Source organism: Dama dama, chromosome 1, assembly GCF_033118175.1.
Source record: "Dama dama isolate Ldn47 chromosome 1, ASM3311817v1, whole genome shotgun sequence".
Lineage (NCBI taxonomy): Eukaryota > Metazoa > Chordata > Mammalia > Artiodactyla > Cervidae > Dama > Dama dama.
In genome coordinates this window covers 76,842,092-76,857,563 of record NC_083681.1, presented here as the reverse complement: position 1 = coordinate 76,857,563, position 15,472 = coordinate 76,842,092, and the positions used below count along the sequence as shown (strand labels likewise).

The 15,472-nt window shown below is 37.3% G+C and overlaps 1 protein-coding gene and 1 pseudogene across 1 annotated transcript; both read right to left on the bottom strand.

Annotated features, from left to right (window-relative positions):
• Window positions 1-4,699: 4,699 nt before the first annotated feature.
• LOC133064095 (olfactory receptor 5D13-like) lies at window positions 4,700-5,646 on the bottom strand (annotated as a pseudogene).
• Window positions 5,647-13,626: 7,980 nt separating this feature from the next.
• Window positions 13,627-14,576, bottom strand: LOC133063997 (olfactory receptor 5D13-like). Its single transcript, XM_061153969.1, is given in 2 exon segments — window positions 13,627-14,528; window positions 14,531-14,576. Coding segments are annotated over 2 exon segments (948 nt in total).
• Between the last annotated feature and the right edge of the window lie 896 nt (window positions 14,577-15,472).

Genomic DNA, 15,472 nt, shown 5'->3' with positions numbered 1-15,472 from the left:
TGAAGGGCTTTTAGTTTTTTTCCCTCTCTAATTTTAAATTGACATATAACTACTATGATCGTAAAAATGAAGTAAGAAAAACAAGAGTCCTGTTTGCTGCTAAAAACATTTGCAAAGGAAAAATGACAAAATAAAAGTAATTTTTACTTTTTATGATACTCTGAAATCAGGGTGGATGACTTTTAAAATCCCTGATGATTAAAGAGGCTGTCTCTGCCAATCACAAGTTTGATTGGTATCATTTAGATCTGACTGGAGCCTTCACAGAACTGTTTCTCTAATTCACGAGCCCTTCAGAAGTGGTCAGAACCATGACTCAGATTATCATTTTGAAATAAAATCAAGATTTCAACCTGTAAAAAAAAAAAAAAATCTCAATTACAGGAAAAAAATTGTTAAAAATTCAAACATATGAAGGCTAAATAACACGCTTCTGAATAACCAACAAATCACAGAAGAAATCAAAAAAGAAATCAAAATATGCATAGAAATGAATGAAAATGAAAACACAACAACCCAAAACCTATGGGACACTGTAAAGGCAGTGCTAAGGGGAAGGTTCATACCATTACAGGCTTACATCAAGAAACAAGAAAAAAGCCAAATAAATAACCTAACTCTAAACCTAAAGCAATTACAGAAGGGAGAAATGAAGAACCCCAGGATCAGCAGAAGGGAAGAAATCTTAAAAATTAGGGCAGAAATAAATGCAAAAGAAACTAAAGAGACCATAGTAAAAATCAGCAAAGCTAAAAGCTGTTTTTTTGAAAAAATAAACAAAATTAACAAACCATTAGCAAGATTCATTAAGAAACAAAGAGAGAAGAACCAAATTAACAAAATTAGAAATGAAAATGGAGAGATCACAACAGAAACACTGAAATACAAAGGATCATGAGACTACTACCAGCAGCTCTATGCCAATAAAATGGGCAACTTGGATGAAATGGACAAATTCTTAGAAAAGTATAACTTTCCAAAACTGAAGCAGGAAGAAATAGAAGATCTTAAGAGAACCATCACAAGCAAGGAAATCAAAACTGTAATCAGAAATCTTTCAGCAAACAAAAGCCCAGGACCAGATGGCTTCACAGCTCAATTCTACCAAAAATTTAGAGAAGAGCTAACACCTATCTTACTCAAACGCTTCCAGAAAATTGCAGATGAAGGTAAACTTCCAAACTCATTCTATGAGGCCGCCATCATACTAATTCCAAAACCAGACAAAGATGCCACAAAAAAAGAAAACTACAGGCCAATATCACTGATGAACATAGATGCAAAAATCCTTAACAAAATTCTAGCAAATAGAATCCAACAACATATTAAAAAAATCATACATCATGACCAAGTGGGCTTTATCCCAGGAATGCAAGGATTCTTTAATATCCGCAAATCAATCAATGTAATACCCCTATTAACAAATTGAAAGATAAAAACCATATGATTATCTCAATAGATGCAGAGAAAGCCTTAGACAAAATTCAACACCCATTTATGATTAAAACTCTCCAGAAAGCAGGAATAGAAGGAACATACCTCAACATAATAAAAACTATATATGACAAACCCACAGAAAGCATTACCCTCAATGGTGAAAAATTTAAAACATTTCCCTGAAATCAGGAACAAGACAAGGGTGCCCACTCTCACCACTACTATTCAACATAGTGTTGGAAGTTTTGGCCACAGCAATCAGAGCAGAAAAAGAGGTAAAAGGAATCCAGATAGGAAAAGAAGAAGTGAAACTCTCACTGTTTGCAGATGACATGATCCTCTACATAGAAAACCCTAAAGACTCTACCAGAAAATTACTAGAGCTAATCAATGAATATAGTAAAGTTGCAGGATATAAAATTAACACACAGAAATCCCTTGCATTCCTATATAATAACAATGAAAAAACAGAAAGAGAAATTAAGGAAACAATACCATTCACCATTGCAACAAAAAGAATAGAATACTTAGGAGTATATCTACCTAAAGAAACAAAAGACCTATACATAAAAAACTATAAAACACTGATGAAAGAAATCAAAGAGGTCACAAACAGATGGAGAAACATACCGTATTCACGGATTGGAAAAATCAATATTGTCAAAATGGCTATTCTACCCAAAGCAATCTATAGATTCAAAGCAATCCCTATCAAGCTACCAACAGTATTTTTCACAGAACTAGAACAAATAATTTCACAATTTGTATGGAAATACAAAAAACCTCGAATAGCCAAAGTAATCTTGAGAAAGAAGAATGGAACTGGAGGAATCAACCTGCCTGACTTCAGACTCTACTACAAAGCCACAGTCATCAAGACAGTATGGTACTGGCACAAAGACAGAAATATAGATCAATGGAACAGAATAGAAAGCCCAGAGATAAATCCACGAACCTATGGACACCTTATCTTGACAAAGGAGGCAAGGATATACAATGTAAAAAAGACAACCTCTTTAACAAGTGGTGCTGGGAAAACTGGTCAACCACTTGTAAAAGAATGAAACTAGAACACTTTCTAACACCATACACAAAAATAAACTCAAAATGGATTAAAGATCTAAATGTAAGACCAGAAACTATAAAACTCCTAGAGGAGAACATAGGCAAAACACTCTCCGACATAAATCACAGCAAGATCCTCTATGACCCACAGCCCAGAATATTGGAAATAAAAGCAGAAATAAACAAATGGGACTTAATGAAACTTAAAAGCTTTTGCACAACAAAGGAAACTATAAGTAAGGTGAAAAGACAGCCCTCAGATTTGGAGAAAATAATAGCAAATGAAGAAACAGACAAAGGATTAATCTCAAAAATATACAAGCAACTCCTGAAGCTCAATTCCAGAAAAATAAATGACCCAATCAAAAGATGGGCAAAAGCACTAAACAGACATTTCTCCAAAGAAGACATACAGATGGCTAACAAACACATGAAAAGATGCTCAACATCACTCATAATCAGAGAAATGCAAATCAAAACCACAATGAGGTACCATTACATGCCAGTCAGGATGGCTGCTATCCAAAAGTCTACAAGCAATAAATGCTGGAGGGGGTGTGGAGAAAAGGGAACCCTCTTACACTGTTGGTGAGAATGCAAACTAGTACAGCCGGTATGGAGAACAGTGTGGAGATTTCTTAAAAAGCTGGAAATAGAACTGCCATATGACCCAGCAATCCCACTTCTGGGCATACACACTGAGGAAAGCAGATCTGAAAGAGACACGTGCACCCCAATGTTCATCGCAGCACTGTTTATAACAGCCAGGACATGGAAGCAACCTAGATGCCCATCAGCAGATGAATGGATAAGGAAGCTGTGGTACATATACACCATGGAATATTACTCAGCTGTTAAAAAGAATTCATTTGAATCAGTTCTAATGAGATGGATGAAACTGGAGCCCATTATACAGAGTGAAGTAAGCCAGAAAGATAAAGAACATTACAGCATATTAACACATATATATGGAATTTAGAAAGATGGTAATGATAACCCTATATGCAAAACAGAAAAAGAGACACAGAAGTACAGAACAGACTTTTAAACTCTGTGGGAGAAGGTGAGGGTGGGATGTTTCGAAAGAATAGCATGTATATTATCTATGGTGAAACAGATCACCAGCCCAGGTGGGATGCATGAGACAAGTGCTCGGGCCTGGTGCACTGGGAAGACCCAGAGGAATTGGGAATTAGCCTCCAACTAATTAAAAAAAAGAAAGAAAGAAAGAAACAGTCTATGCTCAGCTGTAGCACCAGCCAGAAGGATGGAACACGGTTTCTGGGGCACAACAGCTGTGTAAAGCACAGGCTTACCAACAACCAGGAAGCAGTTATGTACCAACAATCCTAAAAATGAGTTGTTGTTTTGGTTTTTTTTTTTTTTTTTTTTAATAATTTTTATTAGTTTGAGGCTAATTACTTTACAATATTGTAGTGGTTTTTGCCATACATTGACATGAATCAGCCATGGATTTACATGTGTTCCCCATCCCGAGCTCCCCTCCCACCTCCCTTTTTTTTTTTTTTTTTTTAAGAATTGTGTATGCTTTAGGAGGAAAGAGAGAGAAGCAGAAGTCACACACCCTCCTTCCGTGTGTGTCTCTGTGTATCTTTTTCTGTCTTATAAGGACACTCTCATTGGATTTGGGGTTCACTTTAAGCTCATCTTGACTCTTACCTTAATTACATCTGCAAAGATCTTATTTCCAAATAAGGTGACATTCTGAGTTTTGGGTGACATGGATATTTGGGAGACACTATTCACCCACAGTGCTTCAATGTTGGCTCAGAAGGTGAAGAATCTCCCTGAAATGCAGGAAACCCAGGTTCATTCCCTGGGTCAGGAAGATCCCCTGGAGAAGGCAATTGCTACCCACTCCAGTATTCTTGCCTGGAGACTTCCATGGACAGAAGAACCTGGCAGGCTACAGTTCATGGGGTGACAAATAGTCAGACATGACTGAACAACTCACAGTTTCACTTTGCATACACTCACAACACACATCATTTTACACATGATATACAGCTATTTTATTTGACATTGAACTGAACAGAACCTAAGAGATCAAATAGACAATTTATGACTGTAAATTTATGATCTAATGAGTTGACTACATAATTTGAGTCATCATCTCTACAAGAAGATTTAAATAACACTATGTAATAGATCAAATTTCTTTTGGAAATACATATCTTCAACCAAATTGTATTAAGTGATTCAGTAATTTCCTGACACTCTCTTTTACATCTTTGTTCCTGAGGCTATAGATCAGAGGGTTCAGCATGGGACTTACCACTGTATAAAAGACAGAACTTTCATTGACCATGAGCCATGAGTTTTTGGACCTGGGTACACAATAAATGAACAGGATAGTCCCATGGAACATGGTGATGGCAATCAGATGGGCGGCACAAGTAGAGAAGGCTTTTTGGCACCCCCCCCAGCAGAGGGCTTTTTTCTGATAGTGGCAAAAATGGAAATATAAGTAGTGAGGATAATTGCCAGGCTGCCCACCTCATTGAATATGGCGATGGCAAAACAGAGCACTTGGCTGATGAAGGGGTCAGAGCAGGAGACAGAGACAATGACAGAGTGCTCACAGAGGAAATTATTTATGATGCTAGACCCACAGAAGGATAACGCCAGGAGAGAACAGGTGAGTGTCAGGGAGCAGACTATACCCCACGTGTAGGGACTGGCCACTAACGATGCACAGAGCTTTGGGGACATGACCACTGGGTAGAGTAGAGGCTTACAAATGGCCACAAATTGGTGATAGGCCATCACTGCCAACATGAACGCCTCTGCCACTGCAAACATACAAGCCGAGAAGAACTGCATGATGCATCCCGTGAAAGAGATGGTTCTGTCTTCCATAACCAAATTCTCCAAGAGTTTGGGTGTAACTGTGGTGGAATAGCAGAAATCAACAAAGGACAAGTGACTGAGAAAAAAGTACATGGGGGTGTGGACTTTGGGACTGATCCTGATGATGGCGATCATGCCCAGGTTCCCCACCACGGTGACTGCATAGACGGTGAGGAAAACCAGGAACAAGGGTACCTGGAGATTGGGATATTCTGAGAAGCCCAAGAGGGTGAATGTGGCTCCGGCACTCTGATTTCCTTCAGCAAACCACATAATTGTTGGAGAAAATCTGAGACAGTGATAATAAAATAATAACAATATTAATGATGACGGTGCATGGATATCATATTTATCGCGCAGCAGACATTGTGTTAAAATATTGGTACCTTCGTTTTACCACTAAATAACACTTTGAATTTCAAAACAAGCAGTCTCATATTTTACAAAAGGAAATGGAAGCATATATGAGTTAAGACACGTGTTTGAATTAACACAGCCTGCTAGTGATGAGTTAGGTTTGAAGTTGATCATGAGTGACAGAAACTAAATTTAGTTTAGAGTTAAAGAGACATATTTCTTTAGTGTTGTAGAAAAACATATTTTTCTCAGTTCCACCAATCTGAAGGTCTGTGCTGTTTAGTGGGAGTAACATAACAAAAAATGAAAACATAGCACTCAAATTTATTTTAAAAAGCAGGAGGAGTAATATTTTTAGAGGCCATAGTACTTCTATCGTTATGTTCAAACTGAAGATCATTGAAAAGGCAGAGGTCATGAGTCACCACAATAATTTTCACCTTTTGGAAAACATAAATGGACAACGAAAGAAATAAAGCTCTAACTTCAGGTTTTCCAATGATTCCAGTCTGCTGGTAAAATTATTGGCTTTGTGTTCAATGCAGGAACCTGGTACAGTAATGAAGTTGTATTATAATTTGTAGTGCCCTCACTTCTGCTTTCTTTCCCATTTGACTATTTCTCATTTGTCTCACATAGTGTCACTGATGTCGCTCATTGTCTCACTGCTGCTCTCAATGCAGTCTTTTAAATTCTTTGATCAATATCTCCTAACTTGCTATCAATATTTTTAATCTAATAAATTTATTAGGAATATTATAGCATTCAGTGCTCACAGAATATTTGAATTACAGAGTAACTTAAAATATATTTTGCTCAACTCTTTCACATTCTATACTGTTTCTCAAGAAAATCAGAGAATACCGTAATAAACACAAGTGGTTACATTATCACCCTCAACACTTCTGGTGACAGGAATATTGAGTTTGATTAAAACTACAGGTGATAATCTTGCTTTGAGTCATACAATCACTATTGGTATACATTATTTTGAGAAAGCAAAAGCATCTTGTACTGGTAAGCAGTTTATAGCAACAGAAGTATATTTTTTTAGCAAAGATTTTTAAATAAATTAACCAATAACAAGCACACATCTGAAATATTCATTATTAAAGGGACCATCAGTTCGACTCTCATAAACACAGATGCAATTTTAGTTTTGTCTGATCATGTGAAGAGAGAAATTATTCATTATTTCTTGAATAGCTTTATGGTACTTTTGAGACTCAAGAAATGCATTTCCTATATGCAGAAAAGGGAATCGGTGGGAAGTGGAAAAGAGCTAGTGACAGACAGACTGGCACAATGAAAGAAGCAAGGAGTTGGAAACTTAGATTTAAATTCAGTTCCAAGCTTTGGCATTTACTATATGATTTTTGGTGAATCACTCAAATTTTATGAGCCTCAACTTCTTTATCAGTAATTATGATATGATCATATATATTTTATAGGTGTATAAGTATCATTAGAAAATGACATTATATTAATATAATTAGCACAAAGTCTGACTGTCATGCAGTTCAAAATATATAGGTTTTCCCACCCTCATCCATTTTAATTCTTAATACTCTGAATAATTGGTATTATTTTTAAACACATATTATTTTAAACAATCTAAGAAACAGATCAAGGTTCAAAGTTGGCAGCAACAATAGTGCAGGAACAATTTGTGATGTCAAAGAGTAGCTCAGCTCTTTTTCTGAACTTCTTCTTGGCCCTGTCCATGCTAATTCATCCATCACTATCCTTCAATAAATTGTCTCTGTTTCCCCTGTTTTCTCATTATTATCTGACCCTTATTAATCATCCCTTTTTAATCTCATGGTCACCTAGGCTCAGCCAACTTCCCTGTGCTGCTGCTACCCTGCACTGTGAGAAAATCAATTTCTTCTTTTCTTGGTTACTGTGGCTGTTATGACAATTTCTGACTCTTAAAATTTAATTTCTCCCTATTAACTAATTTATCAAATCTAAATTTCTCTGCTCCGTTTTACCTAAACCCTTATCCTAGCTATATTCTTCAAATTTCAACCTTCTTTAATCAAGTCAGTATTCTCAGAATATAATGCCTGTAATTTCCCCTTTTCTTACATACTGATGCAGCACTTGAACAATATATAAAGCATTTCATGCAAATTACTATCATGAGGACACTTTCCTTTTCACTTCAGCCATATTTTCCACACCCTTGACGTACCTGCAGACATTACTGTCAGAAAAATGGAATTGTATATTATAGGGTTCATTATTATTTTATACATATGATTTTTTGCCGGGACCCGGCACACGAGATCCCACCCATGACAAGGTCATGAGGAAGAAAACCTGATGGGCAAGGCAGATCAGGTTTTCAGGGATTCCAAAAAGCTGCCCCCGGCGCTCACCTTAAAGATGATATCTGTCTTTCTGATGCTTGCTTCAATAGACTACTCCCTAATTTCTGTGACACAGGCAGAAGGCCTTCCCGATTTCTTCCCAAATAAGAATCAATTTAGAACTTTAATCAATAATTTTCCCAGGTAGTGGTATTTTATGAGATTATCCAGGGTGAAAGGAGTGTTTTAATTTAAACTCCTTTGCTGGTAGTTTGTTAGTCAAATGCATTTATGCCCTTGATACTAATATGCATGATTGCTTATAATATCCTAATCATAAAATAGCATAAAGAATCTGATTATATAAAAGCCCTAATAGACATAGAGCCTTTTTGAGGGGTGAAGGAGTCCTATTAGAAAACATTAATAAAAAATTATTCTAAAGGTGGTTATTGGGTTAACATTTGCTTGCTGTGTTTTTGCTCTTAATGTGCTAAGGTTGTGTTATAGAAACCACTGTTAATATAGTTTTAGATCTAGAAAAATAAGAGCTTAGCCCTAGTGTGGTAACAATGAAATGGTTGTTAATTGTCAGCCAGGAGTGCTAGGTAGAGGCTGCCTCACCAAAGCCGCAGAGTCAGTGTGGGGTAAACCTCTTAGATAAACGCAACTGACAACTTCTGCAGAAGGATTAATTTTTGTGTTAACAAGGTTATACTTCCACTCTGTACTGTTGCCCTATGAGACTGCTACCTTTCAGTTAAGGTCACCACAGAAACAGAAAATAGGTTCACATTCACCTGACTTGCATAAAATGTTAATAGGCCCCAAGGCCAGAAGATAATGTACAAGACCCTCATAAACAAAGAAGTATGCAGAAAACACCCTGGTTTTGTGAAGGACAAGCTGATGTAATGTTAAACTATCTTCCCCTTAGAAATGTACTAATTTAGGGTATAAAAGCCATCAGCAGACGAATGGATAAGGAAGCTGTGGTACATATACACCATGGAATATTACTCAGCTGTTAAAAAGAATTCATTTGAATCAGTTCTAATGAGATGGATGAAACTGGAGCCCATTATACAGAGTGAAGTAAGCCAGAAAGATAAAGAACATTACAGCATACTAACACATATATATGGAATTTAGAAAGATGGTAACGATAACCCTATATGCACAACAGAAAAAGAGACACAGATGTACAGAACAGACTTTTGGACTCTGTGGGAGAAGGTGAGGGTGGGATGTTTCGAGAGAACAGCATGTATATTATCTAAAGTGAAACAGATCACCAGCCCAGGTGGGATGCATGAGACAAGTGCTCGGGCCTGGTGCACTGGGAAGACCCAGAGGAATCGGGTGGAGAGGGAGGTGGGAGGGGGGATCAGGATGGGGAATACGTGTAAATCCATGGCTGATTCATATCAATGTATGACAAAATCCACTGCAATGTTGTGAAGTAATTAGCCCCCAACTAATAAAAATAAATGGAAAAAAAAAAAAAAAAAAAAGCCATGGTAAAAAACAAAGCATTGCCAGACTCTGCCAGACTCTGCACCCCACCCCCCCCCCGTCTGGTCATTCACACTCTCTCTCTCTCTCTCTTTCTCTCTCTCCCCCTCGCAGACTTGGCCCCATCAAGGCTGGTCTCAACGTGTCTTCTCTCACCAACACCGTTCATCGCGAGGGTACCCCCTGGATCCTGCCGAGGCTGGACCCCGGCAATTCTTATCTTCTTTCAGCTCAATTTTGAGGCATTGAGGAATTCCCAGGCATTATAATATTCTTTTAAAATATTTCATTGTGACTACTCTGAGAAGCACAGTGTGGATATTCTCAAAGCAAAATCCAGGACGATACCCCAGTGAAGGGGGAGGAGATCAAAGCTCAGCCTTCCGGAAAATGGACTTGGGAGACATTATCGCACAAAGACTGACAGCGTGTCCACTGCTTTAGAGGTTTCAGGATCTCAGTGTTCCCCAAAGGAGAGAAAAGAAACAAGATAGATCATCCCACCTGAAACCAACTCACCTGAAGATCCCGTTTCTACTATTAATTGTCTCCAGGGGAGTTCCCACTCAGAATTCAAACATCAAGTAAAACATTAAGGAGTTAATCAATGTAGGAGAAGCCCACAAAAATTTAATGTGACTGGAATATACTCGTTTCTTAATATCCAGGAAAACTCAGAGAAAAGTAGAAACAGAGAGAGAGAGAGAGATTTGGAAGCTGAATCTGATTCCTATGAACAAAACGCAGGGCTTATTTATGCTTCTGTGACCTTGGGGATTTAGACCCTAGAGAGTATTTCTTGAGCTATTTATTTTTATATCACACATCAATAAATTAGCTTGAATGTTTTTTTTTCATGTGGCAATTTGCAAAAAGGTAGTTCCTTCTGAATCACTGGAGATGGCACCTCAAATAGTCCATTTCATGAATTTCTTTAAAAATAATTATAAAAAAAAATACATGAACTGAATAAGAAAACTTGATGACTGCAATAAAACCCAAAACGAAAGACAAACAAGCAAAAATGAAACTGCTCAGAGATATTAACTGCTATTATATATATTTGCTATGTGATTTTTCTTTCCCATTCTGTGTCTGAAGTGCATGTGTTTTGAGATGTATAAACAGTATAACTTGGTCTCTGATTTTGTTGCTTAACTTAAATATTATTGTCTTCAGAAACAATGATGTTCCTTACTGAAACTAAATTGTGTCTTCTTCTAAATATAAGTAATCCACACTTTCAAATTTATAATAATACAATTAAATAATACAGTGTCTTAAAAATGGAAAATGCATTTTGGAAACATGTTTAAATCTCTAAAACCTCTGACTATCAATCAATCCATTGGTTCTACTATACTGAAATATCACACAGTTAGATCCACTGTCTTGCCTGGTGGCTCGGCGGTAAAAAAAAAGTGCAGTGCAGGAGATGTAGGTTCTATCCCTGCTTGGAGTCAGGAATAACCCTTAGTAAAGAAAATGGCCACCCGCTCCAGTATTCTTGCCTGGGAAATCTGTTGGACAGAGAAGCCTGGTGGGCTGTAGTCCATGGATACGCAAAAGATTTGGACACAATTTAGCGACTAAACAGCAGCAACAAATGCTTCCCCAAGGCTCCTGACAACCTGACTAACGCTTGCCAGACTCTACCAGGAAGGGATAACACACCAGAGGCTGTTTCCCACCAGGCACAGAATTATTGTACATAGTGTGGTCTTGATCCAAAATCCCACAAGTCTGCATGGCTATTCTCTCACTGAGATAGGATTGAGTTCCAAGGGGCATCTTCCCCCCCTTGCTGACACCTCTGTACCCTGGACTAGCTTTGGAGCCAGTATCTACACCCTGGTCACCCAGAGCTAGCAACCTCGTTGGATATTAGTTTTCCATGCTGTTCAACAAACTGCCGCCAACTCCGAGGCTGAAACTAACTGCCATCACAGTTTCTGCAGCGTCATAGTCGGGAGGTGCTTGTGTAACTTCACAAGATACTGCTGAACTATTCTCAAAGTTATCTACCCTGTACTCTTACCTGAAATGCATAAGCATTTAACTTGCTCCACATTTTCAGCAGTATTTGAATCTCTTATTCATTTTAGCTACTCTAAATGGAGTAGAGTAGTTTCTCCTTGTGGTTTAAGTTTTAATTTTAATAAGAATGTCACTGATGACTAGCTATGCTTAGTATTTTTTCATGTGTTTATTTGTGTGTTCTGTTTTGTCAAATGTGTGTTCAGATAGTTCATCAAAACTTTAAGTAGGTTTTCTTCTTGTACTGAGTATAAAGACTTCCTCTGTGTGTTTTACATTGAAATCATTTATCAAATATAAGTTTTGCAAATACTTACTCACAATCTATGGCTTGTATTTTCACTTTATTAATGATGTCATTTATGCTTAAGAAACTTTAACCAAATATTTTAATGGCAATGAAGCACCTTTTATTGTTTTTTTAAAAATCCATCCTTTTTATGTTCGTTCAAAAAATTATCATCCTAACTTATGAAAATTTTTTTCTGTTTTATGCTAAATATTTTTTGGTTTTCATTTTTATGTTTACATCTATGATTCATTCATCTATGATTCCTTGGAAGGAAAGCTATGACAATCCTAGACACTGTATTAAAAAGCAGATAAACACCAATACAGTGTACTAACGCATATATACAGAATTTAAAAAGATGATAATGATAACCCTATATGCAGGACAGAAAAAGAGACACAGATGTCTAGAACAGACTTTTGGACTCTATGGGAGAAGGCGAGGGTGGGATGATCTGAGAGAATAGCATTGAAACATGTATGTTATCAAGTGTGAAACAGATCGCCAGCCCAGGTTGGATGCATGAGACAAGTGCTCAGGGCTGGTGCACTGTGAAGACCCAGAGGGATGGGATAAGGAGGCAGGTGGGAGGGGGTACCAGGATGGGGAACACATGTAAAACCATGGCTGATTCATGTCAGTGTATGGCAAAAACCACTACAATATTGTAAAGTAATTAGCCTCCAACTAATAAAAATAAATGAAAAATAATAATAATAATAAAAAAGCACAGAGGCATTACTTTGTTGACAAAGGTCCATATAGTCCAAGTTATGGTCTTTCCAGTAATCATGTATAGATGTGTGTGTTGGACAGTAGAGAAGCCTGAGTGCCTAATTGTTGCTTTCAAATTGTGGTGCTGGAGAAAACTCTTGAGAGTCCCTTGAACAGCAAGGAGATCAAACCAGGTCAATCCTAGAGGAGATCAACCCTGAAATCTCATTGGAAAGACTGAGGCTGAAGCTGAAGTGCCAACACTTTGGCCACCAGATGAGAAGAGTTGACTCATTGGAAAAGACCCTGATGCTGGGAAATGTTGAGGGCAAGCAGAGAAGTGGGCAACAGAGGATCAGATAGTTGGATAGCTTGACTGACTTAATGGACTGAGTATGAGCAAACTCTGTGATATAGTGAAAGACAGATTGCTGTCATGCATGCCTAAACACTTTAGTCTAAGACAGCACTTGGTCATTGTATGATTGGAATAATTGTGTTGTTGGGTGGTTAGTCATATTTTATTGTTATTGTGTATTTAATTGATTAGTTCTTGGAGTCCATGTTGCCCTCCTGTCTTTAATTTTCCCAGACTTGTGTTTTGAAGAGGATGTCATAAACAGTTTTATTCATTCTTTGTATGAAGCTTGAACTTTCTCCTTAATTATTTTTCTTATGTTGTACATGCCAACTGGCCAAAGCAGAAAATAATAGCTTATTTCATCATATACCCATAAACTTTTAATACATTTGAATTCACTCAAAAATAATTTATAAATACTACAAAAAAAGCAGTCATTTTTTTAAAATTTTGGTTTACATATAGTTTACAGCTATTTTGCTAAACACTGATGTATGCAAAAATCAATAATCATCAATAAAATGTTATCCTGCCATAGATACATTAACCTAAACTGTATTTATTAAAATATTTGAAACATCAATTACACTGCAAGAATGGAACAATCTGTAGCATAGGACATCAATTTTTTTTTCAGAAATAAAATAATGACTTTAAAAATATTATGTGGAGTGACAAAGCGGTTTTGTGAAAAGTAATCTTGTGAATGTATTTTTTACTTCTTTGTTCCTCAAGCTGTAGATCAAGGGGTTCAGCATAGGAATCAGTACTGTGTAGAACACAGAAGTCACTTTGACTGTGAGCCAAGAAGTTTTGGGGTTAGGGATGCAGAAAAGGAAAAGGATGGTTCCATGGAAGATGCTGATGGCTGTCAGGTGGGAAGCACAGGTAGAGAAGGTTTTCCAGCGCCCACTTGCAGAAGGCATCCCCATAACAGTGATAAAAATGAACATATAGGACATCAGAATAATCACCAGGCTGCTCGCCTCATTGAATATGGCAATAATAGAGCATAACATCTGAGTGACATAGGGATCTGAGCAGGAGACGGAAACAATTACAGAGTGGTCACAGATAAAATTATTTACGGTGCTAGACTTGCAATAGGATAACGCGAGAAGAAAGCATGTGAGTGTCATGGAGCACGTTACACCCCAGGAGTAAGAGCCAGCCACCAAGAGAGCACAGCGCTTCGGGGACATCGCAGCGGCATAGAGCAAGGGGCTACAGACTGCCACGAAGCGGTCAGAGGCCATCGCTGCTAACATTGACGTTTCTGCTACGCCAAATAGGCAAGCGAAACAAAATTGCGCAATGCAACCAGAGAAAGAGATGGTTCTGTCCTCCACAATCAAAGTCTCCAACAGTTTGGGTGTAACTACAGTAGAAAAACAGAAATCGACAAAGGACAAGTGACCAAGGAAGAAGTACATGACCGTGTGGAGTTTTGAATTGACCTTGATAATTATGATCATGCCTAAATTCCCCACCACAGTGACTGTGTAGATAGACAAGAAAACAAGGAAAAGTGGGACCCAGAGTTCTGGATATTCTGAAAAGCCAGGAGAATAAATGAGGGTATGATACTCTGATTTCCTTCTGATAGCAGCATGATTCCTGTTGAACAAAGGGCCAAACATTATTCCTGAAAAATAGAAATGAATAGAAAAGAGAAACAGAAAAGGCAGAAGCTTCATGTTTCTGGGGAGTTGGTATATATTCTCCAGGTATGGTCCTCAAAGCACCATCAGCAGGGACACCTAAGACTATGTTAGGGATGCAAATTCTCAAGCCCTGTCTCCAACGTCCTGAATCAAAAACTCTGGAATGGAGCCCACAATTTGTGATTTATCCAGCCCGCCAGGTGATTTAAGATGCATGATAAATTATGAGAACCACTAAAATACAAACTATTCATCCTATCATTTAAAATTTAGCCCTTAGTTAGTATTTTTAATATACAGCTAAAATATAAATTTGGAACACAAGATAAATTGTAAATCACAAGATTTTGAGGTGCCAAAAAGAAGCAGAGTACTTTTCTATGGTTCTAACAATTACACTAAGGATCAAGGAGATCACAAAATGTGTAAAAGGTGCCATATAAATCTTAGTATAATTTTCTTTATATTCTAGTCATGTTAAAGAATTAAGCACCCATAAAGTTTGTGAATTGGCATAAATCTTAAGTTTTAACTAGTTTATGCCTTCCATCTGGTGCTTAAATTAATTATAGAATCTTATTCTTGAAATAATCATGTACCTTCCATAAGAACCTCCATTAAGGTTATACTGCCTCCTGGGATAACTTTTGGGTTTTTATATTGACATTTTGCTTAACATTGATTCAGTCATTAATTGAATCTAATTAACATGTTAATTATTTGTAAATGTGATTTTAGATAATCTATTTTAATATATAAGGCTTCCACAGTGACTTAATGGTAAAGAATCCACCTTCAATGTAGGAGACACAGGTTCAATTCCTGGGTGGGGAAGATTCCCTGG